At 40.9% G+C, this 17,123-nt stretch overlaps 1 protein-coding gene across 1 annotated transcript in view; it reads left to right on the top strand.

Annotated features, from left to right (window-relative positions):
• PLCB2 (phospholipase C beta 2) overlaps positions 1-15,920 on the top strand; it is a 201,259-nt gene extending 185,339 nt beyond the window's left edge. Inside the window, exons 30-32 of the mRNA XM_075193063.1 lie at positions 2,436-2,493; positions 12,467-12,553; positions 15,068-15,920. Coding sequence (XP_075049164.1) covers positions 2,436-2,493; positions 12,467-12,553; positions 15,068-15,478 — 556 coding nt within the window. The 3' untranslated portion in view covers positions 15,479-15,920. The remainder of the gene's footprint in view (positions 1-2,435; positions 2,494-12,466; positions 12,554-15,067) is intronic.
• The last annotated feature ends 1,203 nt before the right edge of the window (positions 15,921-17,123 follow it).

Here is a 17,123-nt window from a genome sequence, read left to right as displayed (position 1 = left end):
CAACCGCATTTTTCAGAGCACTGAGGACACTTGATCGTACTTCTCTGTACATTTTTGGTATCGCCTGCCTAGTGAAGTGGAATATCGACGGGATTTGGTACCGGGGACACAATACCTCCATCAACCCTCTAAATCCCACTCCACTGATGGCGGACACCGGGCGCACGTCTAACACCAACATTGCAGTTACAGCCGCAGTTATATGCTTTGCAATAGTGTGATAATTTCTCTTTAGAAGGCAGAGTTGTTTGCTGTTTTGTTGCTGACAGCATAACTCTCTTCAATTTTTTGTAGGGGGGGGGGAGGAGGAGGAGGGCTAAGATCCTTGGGTGAAGATGGACCACTAGTCATGAACACGGGCCAGCCCCTAAGCTGTTCCTTGCCACTACGTGTCGTAAATGGCATATTGCCAACTTTACGTTTCTCCTCAGATGATTTTAGGTTTCTCTTTTTGCTTTTTTTTGAGAACTTGGGCTTTTTGGATTTTACATGCCCTGTACTAGGAGATTGGGCATCGGGCTTGGAAGACGACGTTGATGGCATTTCATCGTCTATGTCATGACTAGTGGCAGCAGCTTCAGCATTAGGAGGAAGTGGGTCTTGATCTTTCCCTACTTTATCCTCCAAATTTTTGCTCTCCATTATATGTAGCACAAGATACTGCAGAATGTGTGAACTTGATAATATTGCAGTACCAATGGGCTTATACTGCAGGATTGGTTTTGCAAATTTTGTTGTAATTAAAAAAAAATTAAATTAGTTTTTTGAATATTTTTTTTATTAACTTTTTTTTAATTTTTTAAACACTTGGGAATATTGGGGAAATAACTATGCCCTTAGAAGCACAGAGCACGGGACACAGGACCACTGGACTGAACAGGACACAGCACACAGGACCCAGCAGCACCACTGAACTCAAAATTGACAGAGCACAGCACGCAGCACCACTGGACTGATACTGCAGAATATGTGAACTTTGTAATATTGCAGCAGTACCACTGGACTTTTACTGCTGAATGTGTGAACTTGGTAATATTGCAGTACCAATGGGCTTATATTGCAGGATTGGTTTGGCAAATTTTGTTGTAATTAAAAAAAAATTAAATTAGTTTTTTGAATATTTTTTTTATTAACTTTTTTTTAATTTTTTAAACACTTGGGAATATTGGGGAAATAACTATGCCCTTAGAAGCACAGAGCACAGGACACAGCACAACTGGACTGAACAGGACACAGCACACAGGACCCAGCAGCACCACTAAACTCAAAATTGACAGAGCACAGCACACAGCACCACTGGACTGATACTGCAGAACACAGCACAGAACTAAACAGCACAGCACGAGATTTACCAGAACAGAGGACCACCTAACACACCCTCCCTCTACCCTGATCAATGCCCGAGTGAAGATGGCGGCGACTAGCGGGGAATTTATAGGATCCGAGTATCGCGAGATCCGACAACGGGATTATGACTCGGAGCCTCGCTTTCAAGTTTTCATTTGGCGCCAATACCCGGATCTGTCTCGGATCCGACTCGGATCGGCAACGTTCGGGTGGGCTCGGATTCAGGAAATCCGAGTGCGCTCATCTCTAAATAAAACAGCTTTTAAACTTCTTTTTGAAGAATCTATGAATGTATATGTACTGTGTGTGTGTGTGTGTGTGTGTGTGTGAGTGTGTATGTGGTGGTAGGCAGGAGATAAAAAGAGCTGGCAAAGGGCAAAACTGTATTGCATCTGTTTTATTTGCTTCCACCTTCACCAGCTCACCTTGTAGTTGTTGTGTGTGTGCAATGTTTCTTTAGACAGTATGGGGTTTAGGCCCTTTCATCACCATCATCAGTTATTTATATAGCTCCACTAATTCCACAGCGCTGTACAGAGAACTCATTCACATCAGTCCCTGCCCCATTGGAGCTTACAGTCTAAATTCCCTAACAAACACACACACAGACACTAGGGTCAATTTTGATAGCAGCCAATTAACCTACCTGTATGTTTTTGGAGTGTTGGAGGAAACCGGAGCATTCAGAGGAAACCCATACAAACTCCTCACACATAAGGCCATGGTTGGGAATTGAACTCATGACCCCAGTGCTGTGAGGCAGAAGTGCTAACCACTAGGCCACTGGTCTGCCCTTTGTAAATTTCAGCTTCAGGCCCATGTGAACCTTAATCTGGCACTGGGCGGGGGGAAGTTTTATGATGAGAACTGAATTGCAATGTTCTATACTACCGACTGAATTCATTTAAGACAATGTTTTATAATAAATGTAGGCAGAATACATTTATTATTTTAAAGAATATGAAAAAAATGACTTATTCATAAATACACGTTTTGCAGAAAAACGTGATGTGATATGCAAAATCGCGAGTCATTTTTGACTTTTTCATCGCAGACTTCTGTAATCATTGTCTTTTATGTCTTTACAGGTTAAAAAAAGAAATAAACAACTCACACATCCAAGAGGTGGTGCAGGTTCTACAAATGGTGAGTTTCATTAATAAATATCATTGTACCCAACTTGTGTCTGTTCTTCTTAACACCACCCTTATATAGTGACAACACAGTTTGCATTGCTGTGCAATTATAGAATGTTTATTCTATTTAGTATTATGCATACAAACCAATGTGGCTACATTTGTTGTTTATAGTTATTGTTTACAGAGGCACACTGTAATTTTAGATGGCTTACAATATATATATATATATATATATCTATATATATATATATCTATATATATATAAATATATATATATATTAGAGATGCTCACTCACCCCCGTGTTTTTGTTTTGGTTTTGGATCTGGATTACCGTCGTATTTTGGTTTTGGTTTTGCCAAACCGTCATTGCGTGTTTTGGTTTTGGTTTTGTTTGGTTTTGTTTTGCTATTTTGATTAAAAATCAATGTTTTTGGGCCTAAAATAGCCAAATTTAGTGCTCCACCTGTTTCTTGGATAAGTAATGTAATTGTAAAGCTAATAAATTATCCAAAAAACAGTTTCATTCCTGGTAGGCCTTCATTAATTCTACACACAAACCAGATTGTCTTCCTCTCCATCTATGAATATTGGCAATGCAGCAATCGTCTTTGGATGTATATTACACCCTACACTTATACTTAAATATGTAAAGAAATGGACAAAGGCAGTTTGGTTTCTGTCTCTCTCGACCCCCTCCAGTTGTAGAAAATACAAAAAAATTCAGCCGTTATAGACTGTACAATATTAATTGAAATGGAGAAAGCTAGTTTGGTTTCTGTCTATCTAGGCCCCCCTCCACTTATATAAAATATAAAAAAATTCAGCCGTTATAGACTGTACAATATTAATTGAAATGGAGAAAGCCAGTTTGGTTTCTGTCTATCTAGGCCCCCCTCCACTTATATAAAATATAAAAAAATTCAGCCGTTATAGACTGTACAATATTAATTGAAATGGAGAAAGCTAGTTTGGTTTCTGTCTATCTAGGCCCCCCTCCACTTATATAAAATACCAAAAAATTCAGCCGTTATAGACTGTACAATATTAAGAGAAATGGACAAAGACAGTTTGGGGTCACTCTGTCTATGACACCCTACCCTTAAGGAGAAATTGCCCAAACAGCAGACTTTCAAGACGGTACGTGATATGGAAATGCCCCAAGTCCCTTTCCTCTTTGGGGGTAGATTGCACCCTACACTTACATAGAAAGTTTTAAAAAGATGTTATCGTCATCATCTTCAGCTTCATCCTCACCCTCATGAGTGTGTACGTCATCATCACAGACTATCAATTCATCGCCGCTTGAATCCACCATTAGAGAACAGTCAGTGCTTGGATGTCTTGGATGGTGAAGGCCTTCCTCATGGAAGATGTAGTTCATTTTATAAACATAATTTTCTCCACATTTTTGGGAAGTAACCTTCTACGGCGATCACTGACTAAGTTCCCTGCTGTGCTGAACACTCGTTCAGAGTACACACTGGAGGGTGGGCAGCTTAAGTATTGCAAAGCAAGTTTGTACATGGGTTTCCAAATGGCCTGCTTTTCTTCCCAGTAAGGAAAGGGACTGTCTGACTTTTCCATATCAATTACCTCTTAAAAGTAATCCTCCACCATCCTTTGCATGTTAATACTCATATTGGATAGAGTTATGGGCAAGGTCCCACATTTTTTAGAAAAATCCTTCAAACCAGCCCAGATGTTAAACTGTTCTGGTCTTCCTTCTGCGTCCCCCCTGCTTCTTTTTTGAAAATTAATTTTTTTACGAGCAGCAGCTGCTTGAGAAACTGAAGGAGAACACGTCGTCAAACCAAGGCCCAGTTCAGCGGACAACTTGCTGAGCAATAGCTCCTTGCAAAAGTTCACATCTCGTTCATTTTGAAGCAAAGACTCAATGTAGGTCTTAAACCTTGGATCAAGCACAGTGGCCAAAACGTACTGATCCGAGCTCAAGATCTTAATAACTCGAGGATCATTGTGAAGCGAATTAAGTACTTGATCAACAAGGCCAACATACTTTGCGGAATTGCTTGCTTTCATCTCCTCCCTCAGTTTCTCAAGCTGCTTTTCCAATAGTCTAATTAAAGGAATGACTTGGCTCAAACTAGCAGAATCTGCACTCACTTCACACGTCACAACTTCAAATGGTTTCAGCACCTTGCACAGCACTGAAAGGATTCCCCACTGTGCAAAACTGAAATACATGCACCCTCCTTTCCCAATGTCATGGCTTGTGCAATACGCTTGGATGGCTTTGCGCTGTTCCTCCATCCTCTGCAGCATGTACAGGGAGGAATTCCACCTAGTTACCACCTCCTGCTTAAGTTGGTGGCAGGGCAAGTTAAACTGCTCTTGGAGCTGCTGCAATCTCCTACATGCTGTGGCCGAATGCCTGAAATGGCCTGAAATCTTACGGGCCACCGAAAGCATCTCCTGCACCTCACGGTTAGTTCGTAGGAAGCTCTGCACCACCAAGTTGATGGTGTGAGCAAAACAGTGAATGTGCTGGAAATCACCCAGCTGTAATGCTCGCACTATTTTGTTGGCTTTATCAGAAATTACATATCTTGGTCAGAGTCCAAGTGGTATAAGCCATGTATCAATCACATCTCTTAGTTTGCGTAACAAATTGTCAGCTGTATGCCGGTTAGTGAAGCCGGTGATACAAAGAGTGGCCTGCCTGTGACAAATGTTACGTAGTTGTGTACATGCTGCTGCTGTTCCTTCTGGTGAAGGTGAATGACCAACCCAGTGGGTAGTCTTTGGTTTGGCCACTTCCACTTGTCCACATATCTGTGGTTAAGTGGACAGTGGGCAGAATGGCATTTTTCAGCACAATCTCTACATTTGTACAAACTTTTTGGTAGAGTTGTGGAATAGCTTTACGGGAAAAATAGTTTTGCGATGGAATTCTGTAACGCGGACACAAAACCTCAATTAACTGTGAAAAACCAGCTGCGTTTATTGTGGATATTGGACGCAGATCTAACACTAACATGGCAGCCATGGCGTCTGTGATTTGCTTGGCGACTGGGTGACTGCTGTCATATTTGCTTCCCCTAGCAAATGATTGTTTCATGGTTAATTGTTGTAATGTAGGACTGCTCTTTTTCTTGGCCTTCCTCTGGGCTGACGATTCACCCCCAGCAGCAGCAACAGCAGCAGCAGTGGGACTAACGCTTTCTTCAGAGGAATCAATAATAGTGCAGGAGTCATCCAGCCTTAATAAGTGGAATGCAGGGCTAACTCCGAGCGCTACTGAGGATATTGATGAGGATGGTGTGGTGGGTGTATTTTGTAGCCGTCGGGATGTCGGTGAGCGGAGGATCCTAGCTGATGATGGAGTGCTTGTAATTTTTTTTGGAAGAACTTTCAGCTTTTCCCAACACTTTGCCATGAACTCTCGTCAAATGGCGTAACATAGACGAGGTTCCAAGATGGTTAAGGCCCCCCCCTCGACTGACTGTGGCTTCACATACACTACAAATGGCTATACAGTTGTTGTCTGGATTGGGGTAGAAATTCCACACATAAGAAGTAGATTTTTTGGTTTTATGGCCTGGCGTAATAATGGCCTTTTTCTTGTCACGTGCCAGAACTGCTGCCACTGGTGCAGCACTGACACAAACAACCTCATCCTCATCAGCATCCTCATTAGCTCCCTCGTCACCTCCACAAATCTCCCCCTCACCCTCTTCTATTTCCAAAGTGGCATCCTCAATTTGTGTATCACCGGCTACACTCGGGCTGTTCAGGCACACATCAGCAGAACTGCTGAAAGGGTCCTTCTTTATGGGTACACTAACAGAATGCTCACGATTAGACATCCCACTGTTGGATGGACTCTCCACAGGGATTGGTGTCATTTGTGATTCAGAGCAAACATTATCCTCTAATGCCTTACTGTTATCTTGCAGCTCGGCTTTGACGCGTAACAGTAGTTGTGCACCACTTGTAGGCTTGGTAACATTTTTGATCTGACACTAATAGACAAAGGTGAAGGCCTCATTCTCTCTTTGCCAATGCGTGTGTAGAATGGCATGTTGGCAATTTATTTTTTTTCGGCACTTAACTTTTCCTCAGTTACACTTCTTTAGCGCTTCAACATGGTAAATTTTTTGGGGGTGTGTGTTTTTTTGACTGATTTCAAAAGACTGTGTAGTTTGACATCGCCTTTCCCAGATGACATACTGGGAACACTACCATCAGGACTGGTGACAGAACCTGGTTGCTGATTCTGCTCATATGTGGACTGCTTTTAATCCATTATGAGCCCAAAGCACTTGTAGTGCTGCAAATTGTTTTAGATACTGCTGACAAATATGCATTTTGACAGCCAGAAAAATCAATGCAAAAGAATGGGGGACACCCCAAAAGCACTTGTAGTGCTAAATATTGGAAAAAAAGACTCCTCTATCCTCCTCTCTTCTCTATCAATTGTAATCAGAATTGTTATTAGAATTGTTATCAGAATTGGATAAAGAATAAGGTATATTATCTGTCCCTGCTCTAATCAGCCTGTGACTACACCCTGCTTTGTCCCTCTGTCAAATGGCGATGGATTGCTGTTGAGGCAGGTATTTAAAATTTTCAACCGAGCCTCGAGATCCGACGACGTCACAATGACGTTTGGCCTCGATTTGGAATCCGAGCGGGCTGGAGAGTACCGAGCTTGGTACTCGGATAGGCAAAGTTCGGGTGGGTTCGCCCATCTCTAATATATATAAAGGGCCCTAGGCAGGATACTGGTTTGGTGCCCCCCCGTGAAACAATATTAACTTTAAATAGGTTCTAGAAAAGATAGTGCAGACAATGTTATACCAATAAATATTAACTTTTAATTAAATCCTTACGTAAAACAGAGTGCAAATAATGTTGTATATAGCTTTAAATGCTAAGAATTCTTACTACAAACTTTTTTTTGTAACTATACACTTGACATAAAACATACTGCAAACAATCTTCTATTCCAATTTTTGCTGTTAAATAGAATATATTAACTTTAAACGTCTGATATCAGAGACATGCTCCACCCATGAATTCGCACTATATAAAGACTTGTAGTGTAATTAGGGGAATAGGTACTATCTCCTGGGTGAGCAGCAGCAGTAAACCACACAAGTCCAGACGTTTCACCATAACAACCACAGACAGTTTATTCACCAGCTTGTAAACAAAACAGAATATAATCAAAATCCTAGCCGTCTGGCTACTAGACAATACATTTAGCAAGACCCTTTTTCAGAACTACAACTTATTATTGCTCACTGCAGCAGAGTGTCTGAGGAGGCAGCTCATCTCCTCCCCAGGTCTAAGACACTGGATGCATATCCCAGCTGCCTTTTCACAGACACCTCCCATCTCTTGATCAGTCTGTTTTAAAGTACAACCGACAGGAACCTGGGACTTATGTACCTGCTATTTACCACTTGCCCAGAGCTTCTGTCACAGACTGAAGAGTGCACATTAGTACAATAGAGAAAATTACATTTTAATAATAGGATTTTTACAATAATCGTTTAGCATGATAACTTTTCATTACTCACATTTGCTGATGAAAAGAAAGGTTATTTCAGTCCCTGCAGGTTGATATTATTGGTCCAACTCTGCGCACTGTACCTTGATCCTCTGTATGATGTCACTTCAGTCCCTGCACGCCCAGTCCAAGCACACTGGGCCTGTGTAAGCTCTCACAGCTCCCTCCTACAAAAAATGTATTTGGGCAAATAAGTTAAAGTACAGAAGAGAAAAAAATGTCCCCTACTTCATCACTTTGATCACTTTTGCTCCTCCTTCACACTTCCCCTTTAGTACACTGTACTCCCTTCATCATCACACTGTGCCCCTCCATCATGCTTTTGCCCTTTAATCATCACACTGTCCACCCTTCACCATCACACTGTGCCCTCCATATTTTTGCTCCCCTTGTTTATTTCCCCTCACACGGCCTGTTCCACATTTCTGTCATCATGCCCCTCTGCTACTTATTATTGCCATCATCATGCCCCTCTGCTACTTATTATTGCCATCATGCCCCCTCATGCCCCTCTGATGCTTATTATTGCCATCATGCTCCTCTGATACTTATTATTGCCATCATGCCCCTCTGATACTTATTATTGCCATCATGCCCCCTCATGCACCTCTGCTACTTATTTTTGCCATCATGCCCCCTCATGCCCCTCTGATACTTATTGCCATCATGCCCCCTCATGCCCCTCTAATACTTATTATTGCCATCATGCCCCCTCATGCCCCTCTGATACTTATTATTGCCATCATGCCCCCTCATGCCCCTCTGATACTTATTATTGCCATCATGCCCCCTCATGCCCCTCTGATACTTATTATTGCCATCATGCCCCCTCATGCCCCTCTGATACTTATTATTGCCATCATGCCCCCTCATGCCCCTCTGATACTTATTATTGCCATCATGCCCCCTCATGCCCCTCTGCTACTTATTATTGCCATCATGCCCCCTCATGCCCCTCTGATACTTATTATTGCCATCATGCCCCCTCATGCCCCTCTGATACTTATTATTGCCATCATGCCCCCTCATGCCCCTCTGATACTTATTATTGCCATTATGCCCCCTCATGCCCCTCTGATACTTATTATTGCCATCATGCCCCCTCATGCCCCTCTGATACTTATTATTGCCATCATGCCCCCTCATGCCCCTCTGATACTTATTATTGCCATCATGCCCCATCTGATACTTATTATTGCCATCATGCCCCCTCATGCCCCTCTGATACTTATTATTGCCATCATGCCCCCTCATGCCCCTCTGATACTTATTATTGCCATCATGCCCCCTCATGCCCCTCTGATACTTATTATTGCCATTATGCCCCCTCATGCCCCTCTGATACTTATTATTGCCATCATGCCCCTCTGATACTTATTATTGCCATCAAGCCCCCTCATGCCCCTCTGATACTTATTATTGCCATCATGCCCCCTCATGCCCCTCTGATACTTATTGTTGCCATCATGCCCCCTCATGCCCCTCTGATACTTATTATTGCCATCATGCCCCTCAGATACTTATTATTGCCATCATGCCCCCTCATGCCCCTCTGATACTTATTATTGCCAATATGCCCCTCTGATACTTATTATTGCCATCATGCCCCCTCATGCACCTCTGATACTTATTATTGCCATCATGCCCCCTCATGCCCCTCTGATTCTTATTATTGCCATCATGCCCCCTCATGCCCCTCTGATACTTATTATTGCCATCATGCCCCCTCATGCCCCTCTGATACTTATTATTGCCATCATGCCCCCTCATGCCCCTCTGATACTTATTATTGCCATCATGCCCCTCTGATACTTATTATTGCCATCATGCCCCTCTGATACTTATTATTGCCATCATGCCCCCTCATGCCCCTCTGATACTTATTATTGCCATCATGCCCCTCTGATACTTATTATTGCCATCATGCCCCTCTGATACTTATTATTGCCATCATGCCCCTCTGATAATTATTACTGCCATCATGCCCCCTCATGCCCCTCTGATACTTATTATTGCCATCATGCCCCCTCATGCCCCTCTGATACTTATTATTGCCATCATGCCCCCTCATGCCCCTCTGCTACTTATTATTGCCATCATGCCCCCTCATGCCCCTCTGATACTTATTATTGCCATCATGCCCCCTCATGCCCCTCTGATACTTATTATTGCCATCATGCCCCCTCATGCCCCTCTGATACTTATTATTGCCATCATGCCCCCTCATGCCCCTCTGATACTTATTATTGCCATCATGCCCCCTCATGCCCCTCCGATACTTATTATTGCCATCATGCCCCCTCATGCCCCTCTGATACTTATTATTGCCATCATGCCCCCTCATGCCCCTCTGATACTTATTATTGCCATCATGTCCCCTCATGCCCCTCTGATACTTATTATTGCCATCATGCCCCCTCATGCCCCTCTGATACTTATTATTGCCATCATGCCCCCTCATGCCCCTCTGATACTTATTATTGCCATCATGCCCCCTGATACTTATTATTGCCATCATGCCCCTCTGATACTTATTATTGCCATCATGCCCCTCTGATACTTATTATTGCCATCAAGCCCCCTCATGCCCCTCTGATACTTATTATTGCCATCATGCCCCCTCATGCCCCTCTGATACTTATTGTTGCCATCATGCCCCCTCATGCCCCTCTGATACTTATTATTGCCATCATGCCCCTCAGATACTTATTATTGCCATCATTCCCCCTTATGCCCCTCTGATACTTATTATTGCCAATATGCCCCTCTGATACTTATTATTGCCATCATGCCCCCTCATGCACCTCTGATACTTATTATTGCCATCATGCCCCCTCATGCCCCTCTGATTCTTATTATTGCCATCATGCCCCCTCATGCCCCTCTAATACTTATTATTGCCATCATGCCCCCTCATGCCCCTGATACTTATTATTGCCATCATGCCCCCTCATGCCCCTCTGATACTTATTATTGCCATCATGCCCCCTCATGCCCCTCTGATACTTATTATTGCCATCATGTCCCCTCATGCCCCTCTGATACCTGTTTCAAATTTCTCTGATATGGCCCCTTCGTTAGTTAACTTACCTTCTATTCAGCTATTACTTCTTTGTCCGATGTAGCGCTGCCGCTGCTCCTCCTCTCTGCTCAGCCACTGCTCCTCGCCGACTTCTTACTGAAAATCACGTCGGGAGTGACGTCATCACGCCCGCCGTGGAGACTGCCGGGTCCCGATGGTCAGCTGACTTCTTTTTTTTTTTTTTTTATCCTGTTCCATCTTTATTTTCAGCGTTATGCTGGCGGACAGAGGGGGATGGCAGGCGGAGGGGAGCGCCCCTCTGCCTCGCCTACCCCGCTTACCGTCAGCTCTGACAGGGCCCTCTGTGTACCGCTGGGCCGTAGGCAGTTGCCTAGGGTGCCTAGCGGGAAATCCGGCCCTGCATACAGTCACCAAACTACCTTTGTGCATTTCTATTTTTATTGTACAGTCTATACTGACTGTCTTTTTTTCTATTTAACTACAAGTGATGGGGGGACTGATACAGACAGTCACCAAGCTACCTTTGTACATTTCTATTTTTATTATACAGTCTATACTGACTGTCTTTTTTTCTATTTAACTACCAGTGGAGGGGGGCCTATACAGACAGACACCAAACTGCCTTTGGCCATTTCTATTTTTATTGTACAGTCTATGCAGGCCGTCTTCTTTTCTATTTAACTATATTTGGAGGGGGTGATATACACACAGTCACCAAACTCCCTTTGTCTATTTATATTTTAATCTAGGGGAATATTATACACCCAAACACAACATCTGCTTTGCCCATTTGTATTTATAAAATTGTCTTTGCAGGCTGCTTTTTTTATATTTAACTATAAGTGTAGGGTGTAATATACACCCAAAGACGATGGCTGCATTGCCAATTGGCAAAGATGAAAAGGAAGACAATCTGGTTTGTGTGTAGAATTAAGGATGGCCTACCAGGGATTAAACTGTTTTTATTCATAATTTATTAGCTTTAGAATTACCTTACTTATCCAAGAAACAGGTGGAGCATTAAATTATGTTATTTTAGCCTGAAAAAAATAGATTTTTAAACAAAATTGCAAAACAAAACCAAACAAAACCAAAACCAAAACACGCAAAGGCGGTTTTGCCAAAACCAAAACACGAAGGTAACCCGGATCCAAAACCAAAACCAAAACACGGGGGTCAGTGACCATCTCTAATTAATATATATATATATATATATATATATATATATATATATACACACACACACATAAATAATAACATACATACATATATATATATATATACACACACACACACATTCTGAACCATCTTTGCATGTAGGAATTTGTAATCTCTCCAATTCTTTTGCACTACGGAATATGTCTACTGCTTTATAAATAAATAATACTACTTATTTTTAGGTATCTGACAAATGGAGCAACCAGCAACAGAAACTAGAGGGAAAACAGACCGAAGGGCTGCAAAGAATCCAAGAGAAAGGAGAGCAGGTAAAATTCATTTCACAAGCTAAAGACATTGTTTCCACCTATTGCAGCTTGCAGGTTTCCCTTATGTTGACGTATGTGTTCTTCTACCAACAATGCTCTAACAATACATACCTTGTTTGCTAAAAAAAAAAATAAGATAAAATAAGAATGTTTGATGGATCAAAATGTGACCAAGTCGGCAGGTCTGAGAATAGTAAGAACACCCTGAAAAATTATTTTACAAAAATAGAACTGTGGCTATAAGGAAAATATTGGCAAGTGAACACCATTAATAATTAATAAATTGCCAGAAACTCTGTTAATGTATATATTTTATATTGCCTGGCAGTGAGGATGTATTGCTGGAGAAACTACAAAACATGTAAACATCCTTGTTGATTGACCAACAAGTCCCAAGATGAGAATAGTTACTGTTTAACCTACTGGAAATTAAAACATTTATAGCAACTTGAATATTCTGCTTGTATCCCCAAAAAGATAATAAAACACATTTTCCATTTAAATAATGTGCCTGCTTCACCAGCAGCAAAAGAGTTAATTTTTATCTTGGCTGCTGCTTTCCTGTGTGATTATTCTCATTTCCAGCAGAGGATTCCTATGTCAGTTCCGCCATGATTTATAATAATCATTTTCTGCTCTCTGCTGATGTATTGAGGGAATCATAAATATGTGGTTGGCTGTGACACATCCTATTATGATTAAGCCCCTTTATTTATAGAGATATCAGAATGCAATTTGCCAGTGACACCTGTATTTAATAGAGATGATCAGAAGATGACTCAGAACATGCCGTAATTCATGCAATATGCGAACTATACAGTCATTTTTCTTGCTACTACTATATTTAAATGGATTATGCTTTATAGAGATAAACAATGTTGTCATCATGCAAATAGACATTTTATTTGCAGCAAGGGTAATGTGCTCTGATGGTAAAATCATCATCATCACCATTTATTTATATAGCGCCACTGATTCCACAGCGCTGTACAGAGAACTCATTCACATCAGTCCCTGCCCCATTGGAGCTTACAGTCTAAATTCCCTAACACACACAGAGAGAGAGAGAGAGAGAGAGAGAGAGAGAGAGTCAATTTTTGATAGCAGCCAATTAACCTAGTAGAATGTTTTTGGAGTGAAATTAGACAGAACTACCTATGGTGTAATAAACACAAAACACCAGTGCTTATAGTTATACAATGGCACTGGATCAGCCACCATGAATTAAATGGTGTGTATATGTTGCTAGCATGCTGAAATGTATTTTATGAATAAATACGGATATCTAATATGTTACAGTACTCAAGGTCTGAGGCTGTGATAAGAGCAGAAAAATTACTATTTTCTAACTTATATCTTTCACTCTTTTTAACCTTATTTTTAATAAATCTGGGGAGACCTTTTTGGAGTCATTAGAGAATCAAATATGTCTCCCCTGTTTTTATCACTAATGAATCCAATGGAAACTGTCATATTGACAGAAGCAGCCATTACTATTACAGTAATGTCACCATTGGTCTGTTAGTTATGTCTTTCCTGGTATAACTGACTCAGCTATTCCAAGTAAGGACCCAGACCTGCAGGGACTGTCTGGGCTGAGGGCATCAGGGACATCTGCCCCTGGGGCCGGTCCAATAGCGGGCTACCTTGGGCTGGGTCACTGGGCTAGCTGCATTTTTCTTCCTTTAAAATGTTCCTAATAGGCGGCTGAGCCCAGTCTTGCCCCCTGGACTAAAATTTGCCAGGCAGCCCCTGCAGACCTGATATTAAGCCGAAATGCTGAGTGATATCACATAGTGCCATCTCTGGGACTTCTTATGACATTGTGCAAATAGCATTCAACTATTTGCTACCAAATAGTGTCCAAACATGGGGGGGTCATGCAGACCATCTTCTTTATGGTGTTTTTACACATCAGTGTGAGACATGACATAAACAGATATGTTGTGTGGAAATGGTATCATGGCGTTAAAGCCAATTTTCGTAATTACCATGTTTGAGCATGTAAAAAAAAGCAACTAGGGTGGTGAAATATAGCTGAACTTGAATTAAACCTAAAAAATTATGTTTTAAAAATATAAGTCAACTCAACTGATTGACTATGGGTGAGCAAAAGACTTTCATAGACATACATCAGAATCATTTACTACTATTGCTGTGTGTTAATGCATTAGAAATAAGCCATGCAGTGTTTTAATATTTTAAATAAAACATTCAAATTGTAAAATACAATGGTGAAAACGAGCCCATAAGAAACCCATCATCCCATTTTAAATGCAAGTTTCAGCTTAGTTAGTGGCTAAAACATAAGTTTATAAGTGTGAAGAAGCTCAGGTAAATATAAGGTTGGAACGTTCATCCTCCTCTACCATTGTAAAATGTTGTTAATTATACAGCTAATACCAAATATAGTACTTATCGCTTAAGATTGACTCAGTCTAGGGAGAGTACTCAATTCTGACCTTTGTGTAGATCTACATATCAGTATATTCTGAATCTTTGATTTCTTAACAGACGCAAAAAGATCTTCAGCAAGAATACCAAGAGAAGTTAAAGAGTATGGAGCTGGACGTACCAGAGTTGGTGCACGATTGCATGGCACCTTGGTTTCCCACAGAAGCCAAGAGCCTTAAAAAAGATCCAATAAACTGTGCAAAGAGGTGGGAATTTCTTTTCGCTAAACAGGACAAAGTAGAATCTCTTGGTGGAAACAGTGACGGAGGGGAATCAATAACACAAAACGACTCCACTGCAAAAGAGCTTGTGGATGGGTCTTTGCCAAGTGACCATGTTAGTGAGCCCACTTCCCAGGATCCTTCAGTGGGTGAGACATTCACACCACCAAGCAATATTCCAGCACTAGAGTTGTCTTCTGCAGCTGCAGAGGAAACCAAAGATGTGGTGGGAAAGATTCCTTTAGAATAACTTTCTTATGGTTTTGAAGAAAACCCAGAAAGGATCTTGAAAACGTGTACATGGACATTTAAGACATGTACATGACAGCACATCAATGGCAAGCAGTTCATAAAGTACTATATTGTGTGTTAAAATGGCTTTTCCACAAAAGAATGGACAAAAAAGCTAAACTGAAGTCTAAATTATTTAAGTTTGGGATTTTAGGGGAAACTAATATATATAGGAGTTGGGAAATCTTATTATTTAACTGTAGATGTTTGTAATTGATGGTAGTCAATGTGCATGTGCAAACTAGGACAATGTTGTCAAGTGGGAACAAATAATTGACTAGTATAAAGGGAGGACTAAAACGCATGTATATATGCATACTCTAGTGTAACAAAACAATTCAGAAAGCACTGTTTTCAGTCTGATTTTAAAATAAATATGGTCCCACATGTTTGTAGTGCAACCATACTTGTTCTTTTCATGTGTATCTCTTACTACCATTTATTTTCTTCTAATTTACATAATACATCCAATCTTTAGCGAATTGCTCTTGATTTGGAATCATAGGTTCAGTTAAAGTGTTTTCCCCATTAAATCCTTTTAGTATTGCCCTAGGTTAAGATCCCTACTGATGATGATTGTACACTTTTATAATAATATTCTATGTCACATGTATCATAAGATATGTGTGGCTTGGAATACAGAGTAAAGCAGGGTGCACTATTTACACTTGCCTTTAACTGTAAATTGCGTCCAATTCTACATGACCCCCTATATACTTAACTCAATTGTGGCCTTATGTAGAGGTGGTTGCAACTCCATTTGTACAACATAAAAATGCATTTTGTCGCACTGCACATGTGCCAAAAAACATTTATTCATATCTAAATTTCAACATATTTTGTACTTTTGGACTCTTGGATTGGGGATGTTCAAGAATAGGTAAAGTACATCCTTTTGAGATGCATTCTGTTGTGCATTACACATATCTGTAGATGCCCCTTTTAGGAGTTGTATCTTTTGAACTTCCATAAGCCAGGTGTAAATCTACATATCATGAATCATGACTTGTATGTATATTTTTAACATCAACTCAGTGACAGAACCACTGTCGGTGACGGGAGTGTAGTCGCTATTGAGCACATGCTCAGATGTAAAAAAGTGTATTATACACCAAGAACGCAACATAAGCTGCATAATGCACTGTATGACTACAACATGACACATGTATATTTACATGCATATGCTCAGATGGATGCATCTCAAGATTCACATCACCTTATTTGTACAATATGTAATATTGTAATTAGGTGTCATAGACATCAGGAAGCATAGTGTCAGCATTAATAATAAATGCAAAAGTTGTAGTTACCATGTAAAATATAATTAAATACAGACTAAATTACAAACTAAAAGTTCAAATTAGATTAAAAATCCTCCTCTCTAAGCGCAAGAAGTCATAGGTATAGGATGCAACAGAATCTGCACACAAATGTATATGTACACATTGTTGGTGTGCGTGCACAGTATTTTACACAACATATGTGCGTCCAACTCTACATGATGCCCTTAATGAGGAGTGGAGTGCAAGGGGCTGGGTGTGGAAAGACAAGTTTGACTGGTATATGTAATCAGTATACTATAGCATGGTGCTTTAAATTACGTA

Source organism: Mixophyes fleayi, chromosome 12 (assembly GCF_038048845.1).
Source record: "Mixophyes fleayi isolate aMixFle1 chromosome 12, aMixFle1.hap1, whole genome shotgun sequence".
Taxonomy (NCBI): Eukaryota; Metazoa; Chordata; class Amphibia; order Anura; family Limnodynastidae; genus Mixophyes; species Mixophyes fleayi.
Note: the sequence above shows the minus strand (reverse complement) of the source record. Positions and strands in the feature narration are given on the sequence as shown.